At 52.0% G+C, this 27911-nt stretch overlaps 7 protein-coding genes across 7 annotated transcripts; 5 read left to right on the top strand and 2 right to left on the bottom strand.

Annotated features, from left to right (window-relative positions):
- Positions 1-1660: 1660 nt before the first annotated feature.
- Positions 1661-2862, top strand: CTHT_0054160 (uncharacterized protein; the record flags this gene model as incomplete). The annotated part of the gene is made up of 5 exons (XM_006695688.1): positions 1661-1672; positions 1834-1841; positions 1944-2297; positions 2366-2453; positions 2515-2862. The coding sequence occupies 5 exons, from the start codon at positions 1661-1663 to the stop codon at positions 2860-2862; spliced, it is 810 nt and encodes a 269-aa protein (XP_006695751.1).
- A 5646-nt stretch (positions 2863-8508) lies between these two features.
- CTHT_0054150 (uncharacterized protein) lies at positions 8509-12940 on the bottom strand (the record flags this gene model as incomplete). The annotated part of the gene is made up of 5 exons (XM_006695687.1): positions 8509-10003; positions 10080-10299; positions 10352-10887; positions 10960-12243; positions 12309-12940. The coding sequence occupies 5 exons, from the start codon at positions 12938-12940 to the stop codon at positions 8509-8511; spliced, it is 4167 nt and encodes a 1388-aa protein (XP_006695750.1).
- A 1230-nt stretch (positions 12941-14170) lies between these two features.
- Positions 14171-16654, top strand: CTHT_0054140 (uncharacterized protein; the record flags this gene model as incomplete). Its single annotated transcript, XM_006695686.1, has 5 exons — positions 14171-14239; positions 14359-14574; positions 14645-14748; positions 15217-16419; positions 16486-16654. 5 exons carry the CDS (start codon positions 14171-14173, stop codon positions 16652-16654), a joined length of 1761 nt encoding a protein of 586 aa, XP_006695749.1.
- Positions 16655-18467: 1813 nt separating this feature from the next.
- Positions 18468-19661, top strand: CTHT_0054130 (uncharacterized protein; the record flags this gene model as incomplete). Its single annotated transcript, XM_006695685.1, has 3 exons — positions 18468-18948; positions 19013-19386; positions 19449-19661. 3 exons carry the CDS (start codon positions 18468-18470, stop codon positions 19659-19661), a joined length of 1068 nt encoding a protein of 355 aa, XP_006695748.1.
- Positions 19662-20462: 801 nt separating this feature from the next.
- Positions 20463-21473, top strand: CTHT_0054120 (uncharacterized protein; the record flags this gene model as incomplete). The annotated part of the gene is made up of 1 exon (XM_006695684.1): positions 20463-21473. One exon carries the CDS (start codon positions 20463-20465, stop codon positions 21471-21473), a length of 1011 nt encoding a protein of 336 aa, XP_006695747.1.
- Positions 21474-21669: 196 nt separating this feature from the next.
- On the bottom strand, positions 21670-23451 carry CTHT_0054110 (uncharacterized protein; the record flags this gene model as incomplete). Its single annotated transcript, XM_006695683.1, has 3 exons — positions 21670-22007; positions 22067-23150; positions 23206-23451. 3 exons carry the CDS (start codon positions 23449-23451, stop codon positions 21670-21672), a joined length of 1668 nt encoding a protein of 555 aa, XP_006695746.1.
- Positions 23452-26976: 3525 nt separating this feature from the next.
- Positions 26977-27576, top strand: CTHT_0054100 (uncharacterized protein; the record flags this gene model as incomplete). The annotated part of the gene is made up of 3 exons (XM_006695682.1): positions 26977-26994; positions 27078-27155; positions 27217-27576. 3 exons carry the CDS (start codon positions 26977-26979, stop codon positions 27574-27576), a joined length of 456 nt encoding a protein of 151 aa, XP_006695745.1.
- Between the last annotated feature and the right edge of the window lie 335 nt (positions 27577-27911).

Below are 27911 nucleotides of genomic sequence, written 5' to 3'. Positions count from 1 at the left end.
ATGAGCGGAGATGGGCCGATGGACCGGGCCTTTCCTGGGCGGCTCAGCCACGCGATGCAGCGGCGTGGGGAAGCAAACGAAGAAAAGAAAAAGCAGAAAGGCGGCGACGATAGCGACAAGTTGCTAACTCGGGGCTGTGCTGCCTGCTACCCCGAAAATCTCCCCCAGACTTCCTGCTGGGCAGGGCCGGTTTCGCATTGCCCTAATGTGTCTGAACAGAGCAAATTGTGTGGTAGAAGGCACAAAAAGGAGGGGGAAAAGCAGTGGCTGAGGGTTAAGGCTTGTGGCATTCTAGCCGCTTCCATCTCTCTCTGGAGTTGTGAGCTGTCGCTGAGCCCCACCACGACAGGGGAGGAAGCAAAAGAAGTGGAAGGGACCCAAACCATTGGCAAGTGGGGCCATCATTGTTAGACCCCACATACTGAAAAGGCCAACCGCTGTCCAGCACAGAACCGAGAAAAGGGGAAACAGCTTGGGTCTCCAGGAAACAGGAAGCGCCTTACCCCGTGACTGCCGCCAGCTTGAAATAGGACTGGGCCATGGATAACGGCATGAAACAGGATGGGTGCCACGAGCGGGCGCGCGGGAGGTGTGCTGATAAGGGAAGAAAAGGCAGATGAGAAGGAGGGAACCAGATCGGATGCGCTGAATGGAGGGGCTTGGTGTCAAGATTGCCTTCTGTTTCTGTGTGTGTGGTGTGCGGATGGATGAATTTTTTGTGACGTGCCAGCAGCCCCTCCCAGAGATACTTAGTACCTCTTCGCTGCAGCTTAGGCCCAAGATCACTGTTCGCCGCCACCGAGGGCACTGCGTGCTTCAACACAACCTGGCCCAGATACTTTTAAGGTTAAGTTCGTCTTTTTTGATGGTAGGCAAGAGCGTTGTGGTGTTGGGCGATGTCACTGGGAGATTCGACACTCATGCTCAGACAGGACAGGTGAAGAGAAGAGAGTATGTGCTCATCATTTCTGGAAACCGTTGGGGACTGTTTATTAAACACCCTGTAATTCTATTTGATTCAAACTTTGAGAGCGGCTCAGCAGCGTCATGATGAAGGCAGGCAGCAGCGCCTTGATGGCTATTGATTAGACAAAGTCGGCTGCTCAATGAATGGCGTTGTAGCATTCACACGGTGGTTGGCGCCGAGATAATAAAATGAAGATGCACACTGCTTTCCAAAACTACGCTGGCGTAAAATGACAGCATCCACTCATCAGAACCAGTTGATGAGCGTCCAGAGAGCGACCCGGCAGATGACAGAGAGGGATGTGTTCCGGACTGTGGGGACTACTGACCGATGTGAGCACCTGTTAGGGTGAAACGTCCAATTCGTTCTCCTTTGCTGGGAAATAAGGTGGCACCAGGGTCACGTGCTAACGCGACCAAAGCGGGGCCCACCCCTACCAGCGTCCGAGTGGGACAGGGGCCCCAGCTTCTCGGCTGCACTCGCACCCACCAGCTGATGGCTGATGAGGGGGTTGCCTTTTGGCCCTCATTCCCAAGCGTCCCTTTCGCTTTGAACCCACCTGCAACTTCTGAACACCATCACAAAAAACAACAAATCAGTCCTGTCCACCTCTTCCCACCAACCTTCCCTTGCGACTTTTTAATCTGTTTTCTGAAACCCTCAACTCCCAAATCATCCCGACTAGCATTCAAAATGGCCAACGAGGTAAGTCGCCAGACCGGCCGCCGCCGAGCAGCCCGCCGTTCCTCAACCGCATGATATCACAATCGGCTCGGCGACGACACTAGAGCGCCAGTCAGCCCAAGCTGTCTCACATCCTCTCATCAGAGATTGCAGAAAGCTAACATGTTTCTGTCAATATGTAGCGCGAGAGGTGTGTTTCCATCGCCGTTGCAGGCTGCGAGCATCCCGCCGCTGCCGGCAGACCTTCATTCTCCCCGCACCACCAGCTGACCGATGCATAATAAAATTACAGCAAGACCTTCCTCGCTCGCCTCTGCGAGCAGGCTGAGCGCTATGACGAGATGGTCACCTACATGAAGGATGTGGCCAAGATGGGCGGTGAGCTCTCGGTTGATGAGCGCAACCTGCTGTCGGTCGCCTACAAGAACGTAGTTGGCACCCGTCGTGCTAGCTGGCGCATCATTTCGTCTATTGAGCAGAAGGAGGAGTCCAAGGGCGCCGAGAAGCACGTCGCTGCCATCCGCGAGTATCGCCACAAGATTGAGGACGAGCTCGAGAAGGTCTGCAACGATGTTCTTGAGGTCCTTGACAACAACCTGATCCCCGCCGCCTCTACCGGCGAGTCAAAGGTCTTCTACCACAAGATGTAAGTTTAACCTGTCGCAGGAGTTTTGTGTCGAAAGGGTCGGGCTCTAACTGAAATCTTCTCAACAGGAAGGGTGATTATCACCGCTATTTGGCCGAGTTCGCTTCGGGTGAGAAGCGCAAAGCTGCCGCTACCGCTGCCCATGAGGCTTACAAGGTAATGACAGCACCACCATTGTGCGCTAAAAAGTTCGAGGTTGCTAATTTTCCTTGTACAGAGCGCGACCGATGTTGCTCAGAGCGAGCTGACCCCCACTCACCCCATCCGCCTGGGTCTTGCCCTCAACTTCTCCGTCTTCTACTATGAGATTCTCAACTCTCCTGATCGTGCCTGCCACCTCGCCAAGCAGGCCTTCGATGATGCCATTGCTGAGCTTGACTCGCTTTCGGAGGAGTCGTACCGCGACAGCACTCTGATTATGCAGCTGCTCCGCGACAACCTCACTCTTTGGACCTCGTCCGACAATGGCGAGCCGGAGCCCGTTGCCGAGCCTTCCAAGGAGGAGAAGCCTGCCGAGGAGAAGACGGACGGCAAGACCGACGAGCCTGCTCCCGAGCAGCAGTAAGCGTCTTGTTGCGAGCTCGTTTTTCCTCGTTTTGTCCTCTTTTTCAGTTATTATCGCGCCCTTTCAGTCTCCTTTTAAGAGCTCCAAGTCCAGATTGCTACCGCCTGTTTTAATGGGTGGAGTACTGGTGTTCTTGTGTGTCTCCTAATTCGGGACTTCTAGTTATCGCTGCGCTGGGGAAATGGAACTTTGATTGTCTCTGGACTGGGCTGGCTGGTAGACGTGATCTGCGGCAAGCACGGTTTGGTCAATAGGCAAAGGGCTGGACTTGCGTAAGGGAGTTAGTTGGTTGCTTGGTGGGAGCTGGGGGGGAATTGAAAATGCAGGGCATGGATGGTAACACCCGTTTTCTCCCCTCTGCCTGTTTTCTCGTTGTTACTACCTCGTACACCCCGTTTTCCTCTTTTGCTCTGCTTTCTTTCCTTGGGCGAGCGGGAGACGCGTATCGGCTTATTTTTGTAATCAGTCCTTTACGCTTATCACCTTCTCCTGTCTCTTTTGCCCCAGGAGAGACAAGCTCTCATCCCCCATATCCCCAGAAATCCGTTGTCCTCGTTCAGTGGAGGCAATATACCACATCTAAACTAAAGCCCATCCCAAATTTTCACCTTTACTAGTGCTTCATCCGGCCTGCTCCTATCCACTATTTCTCTGGGGGGTGTTATGGTCTTTGAGTTCCCAAATTGCCCGCTTCCTCGGTAACCTTTTATTTGCAAGAGGATGTGCGGATTTTCTAGGTACTTTATTACTAGGAGTGACCACTGTTGATACAGGTGGGGGTTCGGGCAGGTAGTCTTTGGAACACGGTTTTAATTAAAGTAGGCTGTCTTCCAGATATACAGGAGAGGAAGTAATCCGACGAACTTTCTACCTTTGGTAGGACGTTTTACAGCCTTATGATTGAAGCAATATCATTTTTTGAGTCAAAGTTGACAGTCTATCATACCGGATGCGAAATTAGGGCAGAAAGCAAAGCTGGCCCCCAAAGCATTTCAAAACTAATCAAATATCCGCTTGAAAAAAGTGTCAAATGAGGTGATTAAAGTTACCATTACTATCCTAAGTGTCTCGTCTGTATCCCATAGACAAAGACAAACAGTCATACACATATCCTAACATCCTTATCTAAAAAAGAATCATCATACCTTTCACCCCAGTTTCAAACGCCCATTCCTTCTTTTCCACTCGGCTCGTTTGTCAATCAGTGTTATACAGTACACTTTATGCTGATGTTGGCCCTGAACAAATACCCACCACATTTATCCCAGGTTCAATGATTTGTGTCCGGTAAGCGGAGTGATAAGCGGCAATCAATGGTTGGCAAAAAGGCATCTCCCTCGTCGTTGATTCTGTGGGTGAGCATGCCGGCTTTTTCATTGGGATCTTTGGCTAGATGGGTGTGGCGTAGCAGTTAGTGGTATAGGCAGTAGGTAACTTGGCCGTTGCCGTGCAGCAAGAGTAATGGGAAACATTGTTCGCCGTTCATATGTGTCGTGCATTAAGGAACGTGCAACCTGTGAACTGCCAGGTGAACTGATCGCCGCTGGTGATTGAGCTCTAGGCAGTAAAGTTTTTTTTGAGCACAACCAAAAAGCACCAAGCTCCTCCTGTGCCACTCGTTTTTGCAATGTAAGCACTGTAGCTTCGTAGAGTATCCGCAGGATGAAAAGCCATGAGCTACCTTAGGTTCTCTGGCCTCCACACTATTCCCTTCGGTTAGGATCACCTGTGACTTCTGTGCAGTAATGCCGCGGCCCGTTGTAATCTTGACAACCGCTTAGCCAACCCGGCTCCACCATGAGAGGGAAAATCTGAATTATCCGAATCTGACAATTCTGACAGCCCTGACAGGGTGTGCCTTCTTGTTGACGATGTTTGCGGGACACGACCACCTGCCTCTCCTCCCCCCTTCATCTTGCTAAAAACGTCTAGCAAGCTGCCGTGTGATTTCCTCTGTGCTATGGGCTGTGTCCGAGAGCGATTCACAGGGGGTAGAGAACGTCGGTTGCTGTTGCTGTTGTTGCCTTGGGTAGCGGTAGCCCAACGTGGTTGATAAGCTATCGGTTCGTCGTGGTCATCGCGGTGTCTGTATCGTGGTACTTGCTGCTGGGAACTGCTCCTCCTGCCTGAACCAAGGTTTCGCGCTCGGTCGCTGGCGGTTTTAAAGATGATGCTTACTCGCTTAGTAAGGCGGCTCGTACCCAGCTGGATCGACTCGCTGAGCTTCTCGCTTGCGGAAAAGATGCTAGAGGAGGGGATAGAAGTCGGCGGAGATGGGGGACGGCTGCAGTTGGGACACACTTGTGGGGGGCCAGAGGGCTTAAGGTTGTTGAGACCTGACCTAGGAAGAAGTATTTCGCGAACAGCCGTGACGATCCCGCTGGCTTTCCTTCCTAAGCTTATACGTCTTTTGCCACCACTTTTGCTGCTGCTGCTGCTGCTACTGCTTGCGAGATATATACTGGTCTCGAATGCCTCCGAACAAGCGCAATAGGTTTCGTTCCCATGACTGCTGACAGCGGCACTCCAGCCGCGAATCCAATCGGCCTTGTTGCCCTGATTCCGCCGAGGAAGAAGCTGAGATCGTGTAGCAAGCCAGTCAACTGGAGGAGGTGGAAGGTCTTCATCTGCGCTGTAGGGTGGCGTCGGAGGAGTCGCACGTGTGTCTCGATGACGATCTTGCCTAGCACATTCGGCTTGAGATTTGTCTTGTGGCACAGAGCTGTCGTCTGCAAGGGACTTGTTTTCCCTGGCGGTTTCTGGAATGTCTGTCTTGGATGTCATAGTGTTGGGTTGAACAGGAGAAGTCGACGGGGGCGTGGCCAATGCTATAGATCTAGATAGGTCCAAATTCAATGGAGCAGGAGCGCTAAGTTGTACCGACTCTCCCGAACCAGGACGCATGGTTGTGGCACTGGACTCGTGAACCGGACAAGCTTGCACAGTGGTTGCTATCACTTGAAGAACAGTTCGATGTTGTGCCTGTTGAATACTGTCAGCACGGAAAACAGCGAGTCTGATACGAATTGCCAGTATTCTGTCTGAGATCACGAGTCAGATGTGGATAGGGGTTAGGCCAGGAAGTAAACAAGCAAAAGGAAACAAAGGGTCAAGTCTCGCTGGACAAACAAACGAGAGGGCCAAAGCCCGAGGCCTGCAGCATTGGTACAGACGGCGGAGGAAATTAGGACAAACTCGCCACTCACCCACCCACAAGCAACCGGTCTCAGGTCGTTCTAGTGCTTCACGTGCCTGTGATACGTGCGGTATTGTGGAACGGGCAGCGAGCGTGTCCCGGGTTCCGATCAGCTGCAACAGAACAAGACGGAACGTCAAGGCCGAGTGGGTAACGAATGGATCAAAAACCAGTCAGCAACGGGTCAGAGGGAAACTGTTCGTATCTCTCCGTCTGGCGTGTATGGGGTGTCCCGTGGCACTTTGTGGTCGAGTAGTGATAACAGCGCTGTGTCACCGGTCGGCGGCAGCGTCAGCCATTCCTTCGGGAAGATACAGGAGCTAGATCGATAATCCGGTCCAGGGCAATGGCTGTCCAGGACCGATAGACTTTCGCTTGGGAGGGATGCGCGTTGTCTTTGGACGAGTTGCAGAAAGCAATTGGCGTGTGCTTGGAGAAGGATGAAACCCGCACAAATGCTTAGGTGGGTTGCAGCAGCTCGATGGGGGATGGTTTACACAGCTGGTGAGGCAAAAGACCAAGGCAGGCATAGGATAAAATGGAAGGAAGACTGAAGCGGTGCGCACTTCTCTGTTCGCATCCCAGTTTGCAGAGCACACCAGCGTCCAGCTCGGCGCTCAAGCAGTTGCAGTTTCAACTAAGTAGGCAAGTAATCCGTATCGGTACAGAGACAGTTGCGCTGCTCAGGAAAAAAAAAATCCAAAAAAATCAGAAAGGGGGAATGCATAATCATAGGTCAGTGTTTTGCAGTTTGCAGTCCGTCCGTCATCTGAAACCATCAAAATCTGGAAACCGGAGAGCATGTTAAGGTGAGGTGGGATTTCACAATTTATCAAGCGTCCAGGCGTCCTTGTGGCCTGTGCCGTCTTTTTTGCCCGACGGAAGTTGGGGCCTCTGGGCATGCCTTGGTGCTTCTGTCTAGTGCAGTGCGCCTGTGGATGTCGGTCAAACACTCAAGAGAAATCTTTTGATGCACTGGATCGGGGGCTTGTCCCTCTCGGTAGGTACTCTGTAAGCATCCACATGCACCCACAGCACCCACCGGCAGCCCACCACGAACCCTGGACGATGCATCGTTCGGGGTGTGCTAACATGCTTGGCGTGGGTGGGGCTGCTGATCACTCAGCGATGGCCACCGCCTCAGCACCACTGTTTGCAGCCTGGGCTGTTCCATTCTCGACGGCACCCATTGACAATGGATGGACCCCACCTGCTGCCCAGACCCGCCTCAGCCCCGGGCACCCAGCAAGCTCGGGACAGAGGCATGGACCACTGTCCCAAGAGGACAGGGCAGTATGCAATGCTCTGACGCTTACCAGCAGGTGCTTGGAAGTTCGACGGACAGCGCTCGTTGTGCATGCCGCAGCCCTCAGCAAACCCGCTGCGCTGCAGCACATTGGAACGGTGATGATCGAGCATATCCTGTATAAGCACTCATGGACATACCCGTTAGTATAGAAGGCAAGGCATCTGCAGCCATGGAAACTATTTGCTACGGCAGGTAGGTAGGTATGCACGTAGAATAAGGTTGCATCTGACATGATAAGGAACTGCGGCTGGCAGTGGTGACAAGATGAATCGGACGGACATGGACCTACATTAGGCGGGTATGTAGGCGCATGTGCATTTCCTATGGCTCTCATGAGCAACCGAGATGCACCCACTTACCAATTCTTTTAACCCGGCTCCAACTCAATTAACTCGCCATTGTCCAGAGGTATCTTTTGATGCTTTCTTCCCCCCTTGGATACTTATCTCGCTTCCTGCGATGAATCAGGCAGAACTCGGGTGCCGGACACACCGAGAACGGGTGTTCATCAGGACGTTGAGATTCGGTGACGTCTGTAATTGGAATGGGTATGATGCACCATCTGGTTTGTGCCGCGTACTGTGCACTGCATAAAGATGTACATAGGCACCAAATAGGTAACTCGCTAGCTATTTTGAACAGGGCTGACCGCGGGAAGGTTTGATCAAACATATCACCGCACAACTTCCAGGAAGACACTTGGCTTATTGTAAAACATATACACTACTGGCTGATCTGATCAGCAGCCCATTCCGTTTTCATCGACCTCTCTATCAGAACGTTGGGTAGTCTCGATTGTAAGCTTAGCGTATCAACTTGCGGTCGCAAGTCCAAATCCGCTTTTAAACCCTGTCCGTTGCCGTTTATCTCTCATTGGTTCTGAACTTTCGCTTTGATCAACTCCTTTACTCGTTCTTCCTTAAAGTTGAGGGCAGTGGTGCTATCTGGCTTGGAATACCCGGCCTCCTTGCTCAGCTCATCCTATGCCTCTGGCCTTATCTTAACCGTGAGATTTTTCGGCTCCAAGTTCCAGGACTTTCTGGAACTGGAAAAGCGATCCGTGAAGGACAGCTTGTCCCTCACGAACCGACAACTCCCTTCAAGAATCAGGGAACAAAAGATGCAATGTTCATCTCTGCAATTATCTCATGGGCTTCAAGGCTTCCCACCCGCTCATGCTCCCCGCATCATCATCATCCCCCAGCAGATCAAGATTCGTTGTCCTCCTTGGGGGTGGTGGCGGAGCCTGTTTCTGTGACGAGAGATTGATGTTAGAACCAAATTCCCCCGGAGTTCCAGCCTCAGCATTAGCGTTGTTTCCAGCTCCAACCCCAGCCATGAAGCCGGAAGTCCCAGTTGTTGGCTTCCTTTGCGGGAGCGCTAACCGGCGTTCCTGGGCTGCCGCCGCTATCGCCGCTCCGATCGCTGGAGGGATTCCGCCTGCTCCAGGTAGAGCACCGGCAGGAGGTATTACTCGGTGCGATTGTGTGATTGATGTCACTGCTATTGCCGGTTTGTTGCCAATAGAGGGCGGCATACTGGCGACGCTAGCGCCTGTATTGGTCCGCCGCGGCGGCTTAGGAGGGGGGTTATCAAAGGTAGGGTCTGAGTCAAGCAGTGTGAGCGTGCTGTCAAACCCGACGTTACCGAAGCTAGATATTGAGTGCCGTGGAGGAGGCTGCGGCGCTTGTACTGCCGTATCGGCTGGCCCAATCGTCGAGGTACTACTCGCCGGGGAAGTTGGCGCGGCCAAATGTGCTGGTTTGCGCGCAACAGCAGGCTTGGACTTGAGATTCGCGGGTTTCGCTGCGATCGGGGGAGGACTGGCTACAGCAGGAGTACCGGTACCGCTGGCAACTGGTGTGGTGTCTTTGGACGGTACCGGCTTTCTCTTCGAAGATTCAGAGGGCGAGCTAGCTGAAGCAATGGTTGCAGCACCAAAGTTTGCGTTGGTTGTCGTCCTACGCGGAGGAGGAGGAGGCGGGCCTTCAGTTTGAGAAGCTTTTGCCTCGTCAACAATTTGCATTCGCCCAACCTTAGCGGGCAGAGTTGATGGGTTGTATGGCGGAGGGAGCTTCCTAGGCCCTGAGCTTGACGCGGACGACGATAGCATGGAATGGGTGATGTTTTCGAAGGGCGATGTTGACATGCTAGAGAACGAGGACATCCGGGACTCGGATCTTGGAATGCTGACCCAATCTGGTTCGTCAGACAACACATATGGGTTAGCCTGTCGTTTAGGATTGAGAATAGTTTGGTGAGCCGGACTTTCGGGCTTGGGCGGGCTGATCCCTGACCGCGCCATCTTGCCGCCTTCTAGCCACCACTTCTGCCTGTCCGAGCTGGCCGCCGGAAGGCCGGGCTCTATGGCCTCGTAGCCGATGAGATCTTCATCCTCCCAATCGTCTAAGAGATTCGGTGTATCACGGCCAACTTCGGCCTTGCGTCGCTCGTAGATTTCCCGACTGATCTTATCCCTGACTTTCTCGTTCACAATGTTTACTGTGCATTCAAAGAGGCCATAGACGGGTCTATGATCGGAGAAACGCAGAGGGGCGGAATTATAAACCAACTGACGCAGATTGCTCCCCTTTCGAAGGATCCGGTCCGTCCAAGCAGGAATCCTTGCTTTCTCGCTACATTCGGTTCGTCAGTCCGGTCTGAGAAAAAAAAAGAATCAAATCTTCTGGGGGGGTGGGCTCCACGACTTACGAGGTATCGAAGTTGTCTGTGCCAATATCGTACTTATATGTCGGCAAGAAGTTGATGCGGGCCTCTGAATAATACTGAAAGGCAAGACCAGCGATCATCTGCAGATTCAGTTGATCGTTGGCAAATAGCGATTCCAAGTTTTTCTTCTTGACAAGGTTCTTGGTCGTTTCGAGATCCAGCCCAATTCGATAGTTGAAGTCGCCAAACCAGATGACGGATTCTGTTTTCTGTCAGTTGCGCAATATTTTCATGCTCATTGCAGAATGGCTTACCATGGTCGCGGATCCCCCTGTTCCTCTGGAACCAGAGGCCCTGATCGATCGTAGCATAGTCTCGGTTCCGCTCATCATAGTTTGCAAAGCCAGCAGCTAGATGGGCTGTCACAAAGCAGATGGGTGTGTTGGCATAATCGAGTCGGATTGCCACAGCTCCCTTGTTGCCAGCCATCCCTGACAATCCGGTCTTCTTCACGCTGCCCTCGACATTTTTGATGTGAGGCAGCACCGAGGCTTTGACAAAGATGCATAAAGCGGCGCCAACAAGCTGACCACTTCGGAGCAAGACGTACTTATCGTCTCCTTCCAGCTTGTAGTGCTTGTCGAGCGTTCGCTTGATTGCCCGCTCCCAGGCTTGTTTCCTGGTTGGGTCACTGTTCATGATCTGCTGGGGATTGAGCTCTACGATCTCCTGAAACCCAATGGCAATGATCTCTGGCTGGATACCCCTCAGTTCAGGAGGGCAAAGCCATGGCGAAAGATCCTCATCGATGCCCTCAGTTCTGCCATTTAGATTGAATGTCCCAATGAAGCTGCAACAGGTCAGTATCGTGCAGAGCCCTACTGTTGTCAAACCTAAACCTCTCTATTTGTACGACACGTACATGTGGATCTTTTGATTTGAAGAGAACTCATGGCTTCGCCGCTGCAGCTCGCCAGCAACATAGTCGCTGATAGGATCATAGACAATCACGGGTGACTGGCCTACCAGCCTGCCAAGGAGTGTGTCGATGGTGTTTTGTCGGGCTTTATCGGCAAAGTTGTTGATATAGAGCCTTGTAGCAGACTTGCGCACATCCGCAATTGCGCCGGCAAGAGACATTTTGCCAGTCCTTGTGAACGAAGACTTGAGGGCGCCGGTGCCAGCATATATCTTAGACAAAGCATCACCGTTATCAGCCCACAAGCTACCATGCCTAGACCAGAAATCTGAGAGGGCGTGCTCGCCCCGGTGACCAAGAAAAGATTCAACAGCCATCTGAGAGATTATTGTTTGAATCAAGTTTGTTCTGTCCAGGCAATCGAGGCAGTTGGTCCGGAAGACACCCTCTTGTTGCAAAATGACAACGTATCTGCGCTCGCCCTGACAGTCGGGTTGTGCCTCATCTGATTCTTCGGCCAGATAGTACGCAAAACCGTCGGCCGAGTCTTCAATATATCGGCGGATTTCATTAGCTGCTACGTAACCCTGAGGGCCTTTTGTCTCTGCATGAAAGTCATATTCAGTGTCTCTCAGCAAGGCGTGGTCTTTAGACTTGTTCCCACCAGGATGACTAAGTGGACAGTTTCTGATGCCAAGTCGATAGAGCTCGGTAAGTTCAAGCTCCCATGGCTTTGTGGCGCTCAGGAGATTAATCACATGCACAGCGCCGTATGCCTGTTCCAGACCATAGAAATGCTTGTCAAATGCTGGCTGGGTACCATCTGGGGATCGAGTGATGGTGATTTTCTGTTGACCAGGCAGCAGGCCAGCAGACTGTTCCCAGAACACGGGGACCGACCCGCGAACTTGGACATAGGAGAAAACAACTCCTGATGGGCTCCAATAGATCGTTTCTGTTTCAACAAAGTTGGCAACATTTCCATCATCATCAATACCGCGCGAGTTGAACCTCGTGCCGGCCCTCTTGCATGAGAGACGCGATATGACCGTTAAGTATGAGGGCAGTCCAGAGCGGGAAGTGCTCAAGGGCGCCATAGCCTGGGGGATGGGAATAGTCTTGCAGAAACCGCGAATTGCACAAGTGAGAATCCTTGATGCATCAAGGACTTCCCTTTCATGCCGTTGTAGTCGGGACCGGAACTGGATAAGGGGGCGGATCATAAAGGAATTCCATAGAAAGGACTCATCGAAGTTATCAAGATCGAATTCTGTGGCATCAACTGGCCTGGAATGGGGTTAGCGAACGTTCTAGTTCTCAAGTTGAGCATCTCAAGCCGCTCGTTCACACACCTATCCTGCATGCGATTTGTCACGTCAAAGTCGGTGCTGTAATAGAATGTCCCATTGCCCAAGAGCTTCTGTAGTTCTTGGCATGGGTGATCCAGCCCATCTCTCCGGCCAAACCCTTGGCCGGTATGGACAGCGATGTCCGAGTCGAGGTCATAAGGATCCGTGGGGACGTCGTCGTACTCGGCCGAATTCAAGCAAAAGAACTCCACAGCTTCGATTCTCTGCACCGTTTCCCCTGGCCGAAGGGTTGCAGCACGAGATGCCTGCGTAATCACACAGAGAAAGACATCACGTCCTGTGGAAATGAGTCCCAGCGTTCCATAGATGGGGCGCGGTGTGAGCGGGCGATAGTCCTCCAGTAGTCGCTTTGAAGTTGGTGTGAACTCGACCATGCATTTTGAAGATACACTACCGGAACTTCCTGAGCGCTGGCGCCCAGAAGAAGCGAGGCTGCCGTTGGAAGAAGCTTCGCTCGTTGCTGGGCTGTGACGCAAGATCAGGGTGTGCGAGCCGGATGCGATTGCGACCGCGCGGTGAGGATAGTCGCGGATGAAAATCTGACTAGTCATATCTGCAGATGGGCGTGAACCCTGCGGCGCGATTACCACCGAATCGCTGTAAATCTGGCTCATGGTGTGGGTTTAGGCGCGCATAACAGGGAGATGGAGGGGAGCAAGTATGGTGATTGTTCTAGGTGGACAGTGCATGGTGGTTCGGGTTTGAAGAGAGATCAGTTGGTTTCCTGGGGTTGTGCCAGATGCAGAAACCCAAACTGATAATGTTGACCAGTCGTAACTCTTTGGAAATGGTTTGCTGGTGACAATCATGCAAGCGGTGAGACTCAACTTCCTCAGTAGTCCCCATACCATAAACACCCACCTAAACCGATGGGAATCCCAGGGACACTGTCAATGTGCAAGGCAGTCCGCAGGTTGCAGGCCACATAAAGGTACGTACGGTGTAACCGCAGCGGCGTCGGCTGCGCTAGTGGCTCCCGGGGTCAGGCTGCGGGCAGACACTTTGTGTCCACAGCCGCGGCTGCGTGGGGCTGACGTGCAGGATAAGGACATGGCTTCCACCTGTAAGTCCAACAACCGTTCTCATATTTTGATGCACACAAGTCTCGACACGCTCTTAGCAAAATAGAATACAGATTATGAAGCCACCTAAAGTATCTGCCTAGATAGTACCCATGAAAATGCATTCATCAACTTGGTTCCATATCGGTGTCCCATTTGAGGAGGCAGCCATTGTCACATTTTAGTCTATCAATCAGCAGCATAACGTTTTAAAAAGGTTTGTCCTAAATATTATCCAGGTCACTAATTTAGATCAGCCCTGCAAAAGACCAGAGTTAACCTCTAACAGCAGAGAGTGACAAAGAAGAAAGAAGCAACAAGAAGAGAACACAAATAGGCTTCAGATTGCATCAGTGTGGAAGATCACATTCCCAAGCTATAGAGAATCATCCTCTTCCTATCACAATTGATGGCATCATCACAAGCCTGGTGGAAAAGAGAAAAGGTCGAACAGAGACCAGTACACAGAACAAACTTTATGGACGCCAAGCTTCTTGCGGTGGTCGCTTGGCAACCAAGCGGGTCTGTGCACTCCGTGTCTCTTTGACGCGCATCATAAGTGGGTCTCTGCCTGCGCCTCTGCTTTTTCACAACCTTGCTGCTTCATCACCAGCGTTCACGCACCCTTTTATTCCTGAACTTTTGACACACGCTTAGAGGTCAACAGGGTTGATTCTACCTACGTCTCTCCTGCAGCCCCGACCTCTACACCAATTTCTGCTGACCTAGAGCCCCCTGTCTAAATAGTTTCGTAGCCTTAGTCTTGACATACATTGTTTCAAGATGGGCGACTTCAACTACGGCGGTTCTGACGAGGAAAATGCCGAAATCAAGCGTCTCAATGCCGAGCTCGTAAGTTGCCAGGCTCTTTCAAGCCCATCACAAGCACCAGCAGGTTTCTTCAAAGCAATGCCGGCAGGCCAGAGAAGCCTTCGGAGGCATGTTTGCTGATGCAATTTTTCTGCCTGTAGGACTCGGATCCAGACAACTTCGAAAACTGGGAGAGGCTAGTTCGGACTTGCGAGAACCTCGAGGGCGGCTTAAACCGCAATTCCAGCCCTCAAGCCCTGGCAACGCTTCGCGATTCGTACGACCGTTTTCTGCTCAAGTTTCCGCTCCTCTTTGGTTACTGGAAGAAGTATGCCGACCTCGAGTTCAACATTGCCGGCCCTGAGGCGGCAGAGATGGTATGTCCGGTTGCTGGTCTTCTCAATCGGCCACACGACGTAATCATACAGCTGCTGACATGGCGGTCAGGTCTATGAGCGGGGCTGCGCCAGCATCACCAACTCGGTTGACCTCTGGACCGAGTACTGCTCTTTCAAGATGGAGACAACTCACACTCCCCACCTGGTGAGAGAGTAAGTGATGATGGAAATTTCCTTCCCATCCCCCTCCCCTCCCCCCTTCCATAATACCTCACCGCAGCATTTCTGCGAGGCCGCCTTGGCCGCCGCCGAACCGAGAGAGAGAAGCACCACATACCACTTCCGGCCAACTATCACATACACATACAAACACACGCACACGGACACACACGCGCGGGACATGGTGAGAGAAAAACCAATGGCAGCCATTGCCACCCCTTGCTGGGATGCCTCTCTCACAACGATTAGCCAGGTTCTGCTGTACTTAGCAGATCACGTTTCATGATACTGTGGCCGTCTGCTCGTTTCTCGTTCGCACATGCCCCGGAGATGTCACTTGGCTATCTTGGCTGCAACGCGTCGCTTCTTACAACACCAAAGTCCCCTCTTGTATTGAAGCTCCCATCCCGTCCACCCCGCCCCCTTCCAGACAGATTTACTCACTGCTGACCTCATTCCTAGGCTCTTTGAGCGTGCTGCCACGCATATCGGCCTGGACTTCTTGTCTCACCCCTTCTGGGACAAGTACCTGGAGTACGAGACTCGGCAGGAGGCACATGATAGGATTTTCGCCATCCTTAAGCGTGTTATTTATATCCCGATGCATCAGTATGCTCGCTACTATGAGCGTTTCCGGCAGATGGCCCACACTCGCCCTCTTCATGAGCTGGTATCGTCCGATGTTCTCATCCGGTTCCGCGCTGAAGTCGAGGCCGAGGCTGCTCAGTTTGCCATGCAGAAGACCGAGCTCGAAATCGAACGTGATATCCGGGCTAAGATTGATGCCTACTACTACCAGGTCTTTCAGACAACGCAGACTGAAACCAACAAGCGTTGGACGTTCGAAGCCGAGATCAAGCGTCCTTATTTCCACGTTACGGAGCTCGAGCACGCGCAACTGGCCAACTGGCGGAAGTACCTAGACTTCGAGGAGGCAGAAGGCAATTACCACCGTATTGTTGCCCTCTATGAGCGCTGTCTCGTCACCTGTGCTCTTTATGAGGAATTTTGGTTCCGGTATGCCCGCTGGATGGCTGCTCAAGAGAAGAAGGAAGAGGAGGTCCGCAATATTTATTTGCGTGCATCTACTCTCTTTGTTCCCATCAGCCGGCCTGGTATCCGTATTCAATTTGCCCAGTTCGAGGAAGCCTGTGGCCGTGTTGACGTGGCCAAGGAGATCTATGCATCTATCCTTACCAAGCTTCCCGATTGTGTGGAGGCGATTGTTGCGTGGGCCAACCTTCAACGGCGCCAGAGTGGGCTTGATGCGGCAATCGAGGTTTACAAGAGGCAGATTGACTCAACGGAGGTTGATCTCTACACCAAGGCGGTTCTTGTGGCTGAATGGGCATACTTGCTCTGGAAAGTGAAAGGCTCGCCCGAGGAGGCGCGCACAGCCTTTGTTAAGAATGTGGAGTGGTACGCCAACAGCCGGCACTTCTGGCAGAAGTGGCTTGAGTTTGAGCTTGCTCAGCCCACCAACGCGGAGTTGGAGGCCAAGCATGCGGAACGCGTCAAGCATGTTTTCACTGAGATGCGCACAAAGAGCCACCTGTCCCCTGCTGTTAAGCAGGAGCTGGGTCAGATTTACATGAATTACCTGCAGCAGCGGGGTGGCAAGGATGCTATGAAAGAGTTCCTGATCATTGATCGGGAGTTGTTTGGGTGAGTTTTTTCTGATCCCCAATTATGCGATGTGATAGTGGTAATGACGCTAATCATTGAGAACAGTCCTCAGTCCGTCTCCGCCATCACCAGGGCGAAGTTTGGCAAAGAGAATGGTGGACTCTCTGAACTGGATGAGGCGACCCGACTACGGGCCGAGAGGCGTTATTACAACTACTATGAGTTGTTCTATGACCCCGATCCGAACGCTACAGGTCCAGCCAGCTTTGAATAAAGCCACGGCTATTTTGTGTCCCTGTGAGTGAGTGAAGCATACAGCAACAGCCCATATTTTCTGTTTTGTATGATAATGATTGCTATATAACGGCGGTGTTTCGGAAGTAGTGGCTTCGAGGTGAGAAGACACTCAACTTTAGCTTCTATTGATCTTATGTGTAGGTATTCGTCTTGCCATCCGAAATGGACGGCGGGTGAGAGGTCTTGTGCAAAACTTCTCCCTCTCTTTTTACCTAATTCATCAGTGTCTTGTACTTATGCTGTCCACGTGTCGATTCCAAACCCGTGATACGTATTGCTGGACATCTTAGCAACCTACCTTGCCTGTTTGCCTAACTTGTCCCAGGCGTAGCTTTACCCCTGAATAAAAACAGCATCGCCGCAATACCGTTACGCGGCTGTGGAGCGGCTCGAGAGTTCAAGAGCGCAGAGTATCTCCCAAGAGGCTCGTCCTCTGCAGGTTTGCAGCTCGTCCTGGCATATGTCGGAGCTGGCCGATGAGTCTTGATAACCACGATGGTTTACGCATAGAAACCTATGTAATTGATATTGGCCATTATCAAATTTTCAACGGCGATTGCTCGGTGTCCACCGCCGAGCGCCGTTCATCGGCGTTCATCTTCTGTCATGTGGGGGGAGCCTCAACACGCCAAGCCGGGAATCCGCCGAGGCACGTGTTTCCGTGTCATGTCGCGCGCGCCCTCGAGCGGTTGCCACCCATTCTTGTGAGTCCCGCAGTAACTCGTGATCCACGTCGAGTGCTCAAGGCTCAAGTCCTCAAGTCGCCGAATTGCAATATTGAATGTTCTGTGCGGCGACCACAGCTCCTCGGCACGAATGACAAATAGCACTGAAAATTGGCACCTATTGACTCGTGGCTGGGACTTCCAGGCTCTAGGCGTTTTGCCCGTTGCAGGCCTGAGTCATCAGATCTTTTGGTATTGTTCGTCTCGTTCTCGGGGTCCTAAGTTGGTGATTTTTCACGGGGCACGCAAAGCCCATCAGACATGGGATTTGGAAACCATAGGTACACCATGGGTGCCCAGGCCATTCATCGATGCGAGAGCCTCATGTTGCGGTGCTGTTCGGGCTTTTTCGGAGAACGTACTCGGCTGAGTCATTGCGTGGCAACCCTGCTGAATGCCCCGCCAAACCCCGTCTCGATGGCCACGATGCCCACAGCGGCGAGCGGCGTGTCGAGATAAGATTCTCCGGGAGAGGGACGAACCTTGGACTGATTTGAGCCCTGGAACCTCCTCACACTGTCTTCAGGATCTTTAGGTCCACTGTGTGTGGGGTCCCCGGATAGCATATTGACCAATAGAATTTTGGCTAAATCTAACATTTTTTTCGATTCGATTCCAACCTCCCCACCAGCCGTTGGCAAGAGCCGAAAGTGCCCTAGGTAGATTTCCACCAGCTCCGCTAGCTCTTTGGGGTCCAGTGCCTGAACTTCCCACATTACGAAGCAGTCCCCAGCATCAAACAGCCCTTTTCTGGCCGTTTCCCCTCCTCTGTTGCCGCATTCTCTTCCTTTCTGTTTTTGCCACATCCCTTCTTTTAATTCCCAAACCCAAAGGTGAGCAAGGTCCTAGGATTTCGTTACCTTCTTTCTGTTCCCCAGTCTCTCTTTTTCCCCATTCCCGTCCTTATCAGCAACTTCCGGAAATTGCGCCATCTTGCGTTTCCCTTCCCATCAACCCTTCCTTCCTGCCACCTTACCCTGGCATATCCGCAAAACACCTGTCCTGAAGAGCGGAAAAGAGGTCGAGAAGTGCCAAGTCTAACCAAAGAACTCGTATCATATCCAGATGGCGACCGCAACTCGTACTTTCGCCCGCGCTCTGCGCACCTCGGCCCGCCCCGCCCTTAGCGCTGCCCCTCGCATTGCCTTCCGTCAGAGCGGCCACCGCTTCTACTCATCTGAACCTGCGAAGAAGGGCTCGTCTGCCTGGCTTTGGCTCACTGGTGCTGCCGCTGCTGCCGGCGGCGGTGCCTACTTCTACCTGAACGGCTCGACCCCTGTCACTCCTAAGGTTTTTGAGCCCAAGTTCGAGGACTACCAGGCTGTTTACAACGAGATCGCCAACCGCCTGGAGGAGGATGAAAACTACGATGATGGCAGCTACGGCCCCGTCCTTCTCCGCCTTGCCTGGCACGCCAGCGGCACCTACGATAAGGAGACTGGTACCGGCGGCAGCAACGGCGCCACTATGCGCTTCTCTCCCGAGGCTGACCACGGCGCCAATGCTGGTCTGAAGGCTGCCCGTGACTTCCTTGAGCCCGTCAAGGGTAAGCTTTCCTCGACCGTCTAAAGTGGTCAAAGTTGAAGACCTTGACTGACTTTCCTTGATAGCCAAATTCCCCTGGATCTCCTACTCTGACCTCTGGATCATCGGTGGTATCTGCGCTATCCAGGAAATGATGGGCCCCAAGATCCCCTTCCGCCCTGGTCGCCAGGATAAGGATGTCTCCGCCTGCACTCCTGATGGCCGTCTCCCCGATGCTGCTCAGGGCCAGGACCACCTCCGCAACATCTTCTACCGCATGGGCTTCAACGATCAGGAGATCGTTGCCCTTGCTGGTGCCCACGCTTTGGGCCGCTGCCACCCCGACCGCTCCGGCTACTCTGGCCCCTGGACCTTCTCTCCTACTGTTCTGACCAACGACTACTTCAAGCTCCTGCTCGAAGAGAAGTGGCAGTGGAAGAAGTGGAACGGCCCCAAGCAGGTTAGTTTTCATTCGAAACTTCTCCCGGGGCTAAAGGGCTATTGCTAACACAATAAACACAGTATGAGGACAAGAAGACTAAGTCCCTGATGATGCTCCCGGCCGATATGTCCCTCGTCCAGGACAAGGAGTTCAAGAAGTGGGTCCAGAAGTACGCTGCCGACAATGACCTGTTCTTCAAGGACTTCGCTGCCGTCATCACCAAGCTCTTCGAGCTCGGTGTTCCCTTCAAGGAGGACACCCCTACCTATGTTTTCAAGTCGACCCGCGAGTAACCTACCCGGCCTCGCAGATGGGTTCTTTGTTGGGAGATGGGAGTTGTCTGGATCTCAGTGGCTTAATTCCGCCATTTGATGTGCCCAGAATAGACATGACGCTTCACGGCGTGGGGATGTGGAAAGGTGGAGGATAATACCAGCCGGGCCAAGGGCAAGGGGTTTACGTGTTTACCGGTGGCACGTCCCTCCTGCGCATCATGATGCCTGCCAGGCCAGGCTATGCAGAGGAGGTTGTTGCCGTGCTACATGGTCTTGAGCGGTTTCCTTGTGTTTTAAAAATGAGCTTTCATGTAAAACAATGCGGGCGAATTGAGTGTTGATTTGAAGGGATATCTGACCATATCCATATTCATTGATACTGGTATCTCTGGCCGTCAAGGTTCACTAAAGAGATGCGGATTCATCAATACTTCATCTGAACTGATGCAGACGTTTGTTATCTATCTAAAGGTTTTGGTACGGATTATGCATAAGGATTACCGTCTCCTATCGTAGTCCAAGGGCGCCAATCTTCTGCCCGATGTCGCTTGATCTTCCTCGAACAGTATCAGAAAGCAATGCAAATTAGAACTTAGTGTTCCGTTTTAACAAAGGTTTATTTGTGTAGCTACCTATCTGGCTAAATTTGGACATATGTGTAACCCGCTTCCCTCACCCTCCTGTATTCAGGGTTAGGGTTGCTTTTCTTCCCTGACGTCAGTCTAGAACCTCAATTTTTATAACGCCTTCAGTTGCACCCAGGACGATAAGTTTCGCACTCATCGCAGCCAAGCCAAATCCCGCTCCTAGACAACAACAATGGCGGCATCACGAGTCCCGATGCTGCGGCACCTGCTGAGCTGCCAGACACGCATGCTGCGCGCGTCGAACCAGCGGCGCTGGGCACAAGTGCATGATGTGCGCTTCCTGGCGACAACGCAGCAGCCGACTCGGACCGTGCTGGAGAAGTACCGCGAGAAGTTAGAGCGCAAGGCGCGCGAGGAGGGTCTTCCCGACATCGATGCGCTCAAGGCAGCCTACAAGGACAAGATCGAGCAGTTCCGTAAGGAGACGGACCGCGTGGTACCGCCGGGACTGCTGGAGCAGCAGAGGAAGATGCATGAACTGGTCAAGGAGCAGAGGGGAAAGAAAGATGGTTCGGTGACGGGGAATGCGGCTTCGCAGGCAGCCGCTGCTGGCGGTGAAGAGGTTTCTCCAACAGGAGTAAAACCATTGTCAGCTATCCTCGATCTCCCCAAGGCCTCTGCTCTGCCCACCGAAGAGCTTTCTACAATCTGGCGAGTCCATCATCAGGCCAAGCCTAACTCCCTCTGCGCTGTGATTCCCGCCAGAACTTTTGAGGCCATGGAGACCCTCGCGAAAAGCTACCCCCAGTTCGTGCTGCCCGTACCACACCCTGACCAAGGCGGCGCCGAGATGCATTTCCTACAGTGGACGTGGGACGCGGCCACGCGCTCGGCTACTGTCCTGTTCACCCAGTTGGCTGAGTATAAGGCGCGCGGAGAGTTTGCGGTGCCACATACGACTGTGACGCACTATAAGGATTTGGCCCAGGAAAAGGGGGTGGTTTTGATGCAGGGCATGGTAATGGATGATAGGGGAGTGAAGGTGGACGACGCACGATGGCTTGTGATGTGTCTGCAGAGGTTTTACGGAGGGTGGGAGCTAAGCGATGCAGACGGTGTGCAGATGAGCAAGGAGGCTCGGGAGAGGGCCGGGGAGAGGAGGAAGTTGTTGGAGTGGTTCGGTAAAGGGGATACCAGGTTCAGCGTTGAGAAGCTGATGGAAGAAGCTGAGAAGATGGGTTAGATGGTTCAACATTTCTGTATTATTATGGATTGATTTGTGTATTGGTATATGGACCATGGGTATGGACTTTTGCTGGCGCTATATGGAGGATTTACAGCACCATTCGTTAAAGCAGGTATAAGGCTCGATGGGTATGTACATCGCGGCATTCTGGTACGATGACACGGCAGAAACCTAGGTCTTGAAGCCAGCGAGGCTACAGCTTGCTCCCTTCAGCCCTACCCTCCTTCTTCGCCCAATCTCTCACCACTCTCCTCAAGATCTTGCCACTCGGCGACTTCGGGACTTGTTTCACAAATCGAACACCGCCGCGCAGCCTCTTGTGTGGAGCAACCCGAGCTGCTACCCATTCAGTAAGTTCCTGTGCCTTTTCGGCCTCATTCTTGAGTGTGACTTCAGCGCGAAGGACTACATAAGCACGTGGAACTTCGGTTGCTCTCGTTCGATCCTCAATACCAACGACACAGGCATCAGCCACGTCCGCGTGACCCAGAAGTACGCCCTCGAGTTCAGCTGGTGGGACAGGGTAACCATCTGTGTTTGAAAGTAAGTATTTACTTGACTTGTTTGGAGGTACGAGGGGGACGACTTACTGTATTTTATCAGCTCCTTTACGCGATCAACGCAATAATAGTTTCCGTGCTTGTCGCGACGGAAGATATCACCTGTCTTGAAAAAACCGTCCGGAGAGAATGCTTCTTTCGTTCTCTCCGGGTTTTTGAAGTATCCCGGAAACACATTAGGCCCCTTGAGCCAAAGCTCACCGGCCTCGCCCTCCGGAACTTCTTTTCCATGTTCATCAACAATCTTGGCCTCCATATTCGGCATTATCTTGCCCACAGATCCCATAAACTTTGCCCATTCGTCCACAGTCTGGCAGCACACCACTGCGCTCGTCTCGGAGAGACCAAACCCTTGCTTCACCGGCACCTTCAACCGGTTCCACACTGCCTCGGTCAACTCCCGAGTGAGAGGGGCTGCTCCCGAGTGTAACACCTTTAACGAGCTAAGATCATACTTTTCGACATCAGGATGCTTGCTGAAGGCGAGCACCACTGGCGGTGGGATATATGCGAAAGTTATCCGATATTTTTCAATGGCCTGCAGTGCCTTGTGCAAGTCGAATCGCTCCAGCACGATGAGCTGCCAGCCTTCATATATGGACATCAACACTCCGCAAGTCAGCCCATAGATGTGGAAGAAGGGCAGGATGCCGAGTTGCTTATCGCCACGACCGTCAGGCCCTCCTCTGCTACGATATTGAATGCCTTCGACGTAGCTGGCTTGGAGAAGATTAGCCACCATGTTGCGATGGGTCAGGCAGACACCTTTGGGCAGGCCGGTTGTACCGGAGGAGTAGACGAGGAAGGCCAGATCCGTGGCAGGGTTGATTGGGGGCCGGATGTGTGGAGACTTGTTACTGCCGCGGATAGTTGTGAAATGCGGGTGTTTGCTCGACACTTGACCGTTCTGGGGCCCGAGGAGGATAATGTGGTTTGGGGGAAGGCCGGCTTTCTTAGCAGCTATGAGAGCAGTCTGAAGATAAGCAGGCTGAGTGACCAAGGCCTTCGCAGACGAGTTGGAGAGCTGGAAAGCAAGCTCATCTGCGGTATAAAGCGGATTGGCGGGCGAAACCACGCCGCCTGCCCAGAGAGCGCCAAGTGTGAGGATTGGGGTCTGGGAATATGTTAGCATCGGCCCTAGAATCAAACCGTAGGAATTAAGGACGCACATCGATGGAGTTTGGGGTGTAGAAGGCCAACACGTCGCCCTTCTTCCAACCCCATTGTTCCTGAAGCCCCTCCCCGAACTCGACGCATTTCCTGCGCAAAGTCTCCCATGTGTAGGAACGCCCGGTCTCAAAGCATGTCAAAATCTCTTTAGATGGAGGAAAGTCTCCCTGCTTATCAAACAGTAGTGTCCAAAGGTCGATGTCATTAGGGATATCCAGAGGTGGGAACGTCGAGGGATACGGCATGATGGCGGCCCACAACAGCACCTAGGTAGGTATTGATGGCAATAAGGTCAAGGAAAGCTGGATGGATGATAGATTCTAGATCCTAGATGGGCTTTTGGGACTTGGAACAGGAACAGCTCAATAACAGACAGGTGGGGATCAGCCAGGGACTATACAGAACACATCAAGCATTCTGTTCCTTGCGTATAATTGGGGCAAGTATTGTTGGGCAGGTAATCCGTACACAGTAGGTAAGTGGGTATCTTGCGCTACCGCTTGACTCCGAGATACCAGAGTTCGAGCCGCTGCTCTGAGCCCTCCTAATTTTGCCAATATCGGTTGGCCCGTGGCTGGCATCGGCTGCCATCGCTTTTGCTGAAGGTCTACGTGAGTTGACTTGATCCATTGATTGCAGACGCTTGGAGTAATGGAGTAACGCCAGCCACTGGCTACTACCAATCTTGGGACAGGTCCCTGAAGGCATATGGAGGGCTGGGCTTGTCCGGCTGGATGTTGTCGTTTATCATCGGCCCGAGCCCTGCCCCGCTCGGGGAAGTGCGGGGGTGATCCGTGCCATCCCTGTTTTAACCCCACATTGGACACCGACCTTTCTTGTTCCCCACAGCATCCCCAATCCCCGCCAGGCCGTCGTCAGCTCTGGACCGATATTGTTATTGTTGAACGATCCTTTCTATTTTCTAATACGCTGGAATATCTATCATAAGGGTCCAGTAAAGTTTCTTTCTTCCCCATCCCAACCGATCTTTGGCCATCCGACCGGCAAGTTGGCCACTTTTGGCAGTACATATCGTCCCTCACACTCGAAAGAGCTGCACTTGAGGTCGCAAAGGCCGTAGACTTTGCAATAGCACTCGCCCGCTGGTGGGCAGAACACAGCGTCCTTGCCAAAGATGACTGTGTCGAGGTTTCAGACAGTGTCACTCAGCCCGAAGCAGAGAAATAGTACTCACTATGCCACAGATATTCGAATATCCGGCCTGTGATGTCATCATCCAATGGCGTCTCCAGGAGCCACTTTCTCCAACGCACATAATCCTCTCTTGGGTGTGTCTGGATGGTTTCTCGGGACACTGCAAATTGTGAGCAGCAGCTGACGGCCACTAGGTGCGGTACCATCATTCCGGGCATAAGCGTTTGGAGTGCCTCCTTATACACATGCTTTGTCATGATTTTGCGGCCCTGCGCAATTTCCTCGTTCCGCCCTTGTTCATCCAGGAAGTCTGCATGTGGACGGATCTCAGTTGGACACCCCAGTGTCCAGACGCATCGCAGGTTTACGTAGCCCGATTCTATAACATAACTGAGGTTGAGGTTGTGCAGGGTCCTAACAGTGTCATAGTCCGGATCATCGTTATGCCATGCAAAGCGGGCCGCGTGAACAAAAACGGTGATTGATGAAAGGCTGTCGTAGTTTTCGATGATATGCCTTTGAATCGGAGTCAGCCATCAGGCCTTTGTCCCTGGGATTGATTCCTTCCTCCCATAATCATCGTAACGTACGTCAAGTAGACCATGGCCTCGCGGCCTTTGTTCTGAGGAACTGTGTATGCTGCTGACGGGTCGTCAACAACATAGACAGCTGTCCTCCAATCTGGTATAAAGCGATGCACCCACAATGTGCTGAGCCTTGTTAGCCGTTGGAGACAGAATGTTTGGGAGATTTGGGAGAGAGTTTCACGGCTTACTCCTCTCTCTGAAGACTAGCTACAACAAGCTCGACATCGAGAGGCTTGGGCCATTTGCCTTTGGTGAAGCTGCCCAAGGTCAGGGAAGTACCCCATTGTAGGAACATATGCAGTATGATCACCAGCAACAACACAACAGGGACTACTCCGCATATCCTGCAGCCGGAACGTATCATTGCGACCGATGACTCTAATGACGGGGAACAATTAAGTGCCGTGAAGTACCGAAAAGCTGGGCGAAGCCTGGCAGAGCTTGGCTGATATGAAGCCTCCAAATGTGCAATTCTGAATGATGCAAGGCCCCTCGTGAATCTTAATGAAACTGACACAACCAGCAGCAAAAGAGCGATGACAACCTGTTAACTGACACGTTCTCTTGAACACCTCTCGGGCTGCTCGAGTACGACGTCGTACAATCAGGACTCCTTTCATGGTATTACGTACCGCCCTCCCACAATCCGGGCCTTTGTGTTCCCGTGAGCTCTTCCACTTTCTCTGGCTGGCTTTATCTACCTAGTTTATTCCAGTTCGGCATTCCATGGAGCACACCCTGACCGCTATATCGGGAGGGGTAGGATGAAAGTGAGAGCTGCAAATGCACTCAGGCGCTAAACCCATTTGTATTGTGAAATATGTGGCACAGCATCCAAGCTGCAACAGTGTTTGTTGTCCATTACTGACATCACAACTGGGGGACCAGCAAAATCAACCCTGTCAAACTAAAGTGATTGATGTGCCGTGTAGGACTGGCTGCCGCTAGGACCATGATTCTTAGGTGCCTCTTTTCAGCACCTAATCGTTCTCGAACTTTCTTATCCTCTGAGTTGTCGTTTTCTCTAAGTTGCCTAGTTGCTCCAAGATTACCTGTAATGATGTTAGGATTGTCAGTTGACTGGTCCCCAAACTCCGCCTTTGGCTTCGGGCTCTTCGAGCTGTATACTGAGTAAAGCACACAGACAACAAATCCTAGCGACAGATCAATGCTCACTATGACAATATCCAAGTATTGACCCTTTCCCTTGCCAGGCAGAACTACAACTCAATGGGCAATGGACAAATTTGGATATGGCACGCATCATGTGTCTTCACCTTTAATGCTGCAAGTCTTGCGATGCGGGTGCAATGTAACACACCTAGACAAGCTCAAGTGAAAGTGCCGGCTCTGGCACCCGCTTTCTGTAACTCACGGGATCTGTTAATCAAGATGCATACCAGATCTCGATATACAGAGCTGTCGTCTATGCATATCATAGTTTCTGCATGGCACCTGGATTGTTTAACAAAGTGCAAGTTGAAGCGGGGTATGAGACACTGGCGATCCTGACTGGAATCAGGAGTAACAAGGGGATGAGACGACTGGCAACCACCGTCACAACCTTATGCAACACCCTCCAAAACACACTTGAGAATATCTATGGCGGTGAAGATTAAAAAAAAGCCCAAGATTTGTTTTGTTTCCCGAAGGTCGTCAGGTCCTTATTGGATTGACCATGGGATCTCAACTAATGTGTGGTCAAATAATGGTCTTCATAGCGTCGTTTGCCCTGGGGAGAGTTTGGGGCTCAGCTTTCACCCAATCGTTTAGTTTCGCATGAGAATTGCAATTGAAGCTGACTGTATAGGATCCTAAAATGACGTTAAAATAGCATATTAGCGGCCTTAATTTCAACCAATGCGGGAATAGTTTCTGCTCATCTCTCAAACTTCTGTCTCGACACATCCTTCACTTCCCTCGCTTCGCTTTTCAGTGTACCTTTAGCAAGCAGCTGTGCTCCTTTCGTTTCTCCATATCTCTTGATTCCTCTAATTTGTGCAGAACTCACACCTACGGCATATCAAGATGCAGCTTGAAGTAGTGGTACTCTTTTCCTTCCTAGCCTTCGGTCTGGCTCTTCCCACACCAGATGCCGAGCATAAAACACAGAAGAGAGCCATCCTAAGGCCCCAGAACTACTCAAATTCCAAGTCTCCGACGGAGTGGCCGGAAATGGTCTCGAAGAAGTCCACTCTAAGTTCCCTGTGCGTCGACCTCCCGAATCAATATCGTTGATTTGCCATGTCTCTGCTAACCGCCGCTTAGATCGACATGTCCAACCCGGCAGCTGTTGACCCCGAGGATCTCGCCATTCTAAAAGCGGCGCGCAAGACTGCCGAAAACGCTGAGACCAAAGCCGGTGGTTTTAATGAAGCTATAAAGGCAGCTGGCGGCAAGAACACGACCCAGGGCAGGGCGTTGCAGATCGGCAAGATAAAGAATAAGGTGCTGAAACTGCAGCTGCAGGTGACGACCCTTATCATCGAGGGAGCGCAGGGCAAGGATACTGCAGCCAAGTTGGCCGAAGAGAAGGCTAAGCTGGAGAAAAATGTTAAGCTGGATCGTGAGGCGGCTGGGCAGAGGAGTCAGAGCGTCGATTTCCAGGGTACCAGTCAGCCGCAATGACGAGGATACGTTTAGAGAAAAGATGAGAGTTGAAGTGGGTGAAATTATTAGTGTCAGCTTGTGCGTCAAAAAAAAAAAATAAAGTGATTTGAGTGCAAGTACAACCTCAACTAATAATTTCTCGATTCTCTGGAGTCGAACTTTGTTCACTATTTGAACCAGTTCCCGGGATGAAGGATAAAACGGTCATCATATCCACTTATATTAATATCGTGCATTACGTACGTAGGTGCCGTAGGTATGTACCTTGACATGTATGATATGTGGCAATGTATCAAGAAGACATCCAACTAAAACAAGGAATGGTATCCTCAATTGTAAAGTAGCCCCCTTGT

Source organism: Thermochaetoides thermophila (genome assembly GCF_000221225.1).
Source record: "Thermochaetoides thermophila DSM 1495 unplaced genomic scaffold scf7180000011820, whole genome shotgun sequence".
Lineage (NCBI taxonomy): Eukaryota > Fungi > Ascomycota > Sordariomycetes > Sordariales > Chaetomiaceae > Thermochaetoides > Thermochaetoides thermophila.
This window is presented reverse-complemented; position numbering and strand designations above follow the sequence as displayed.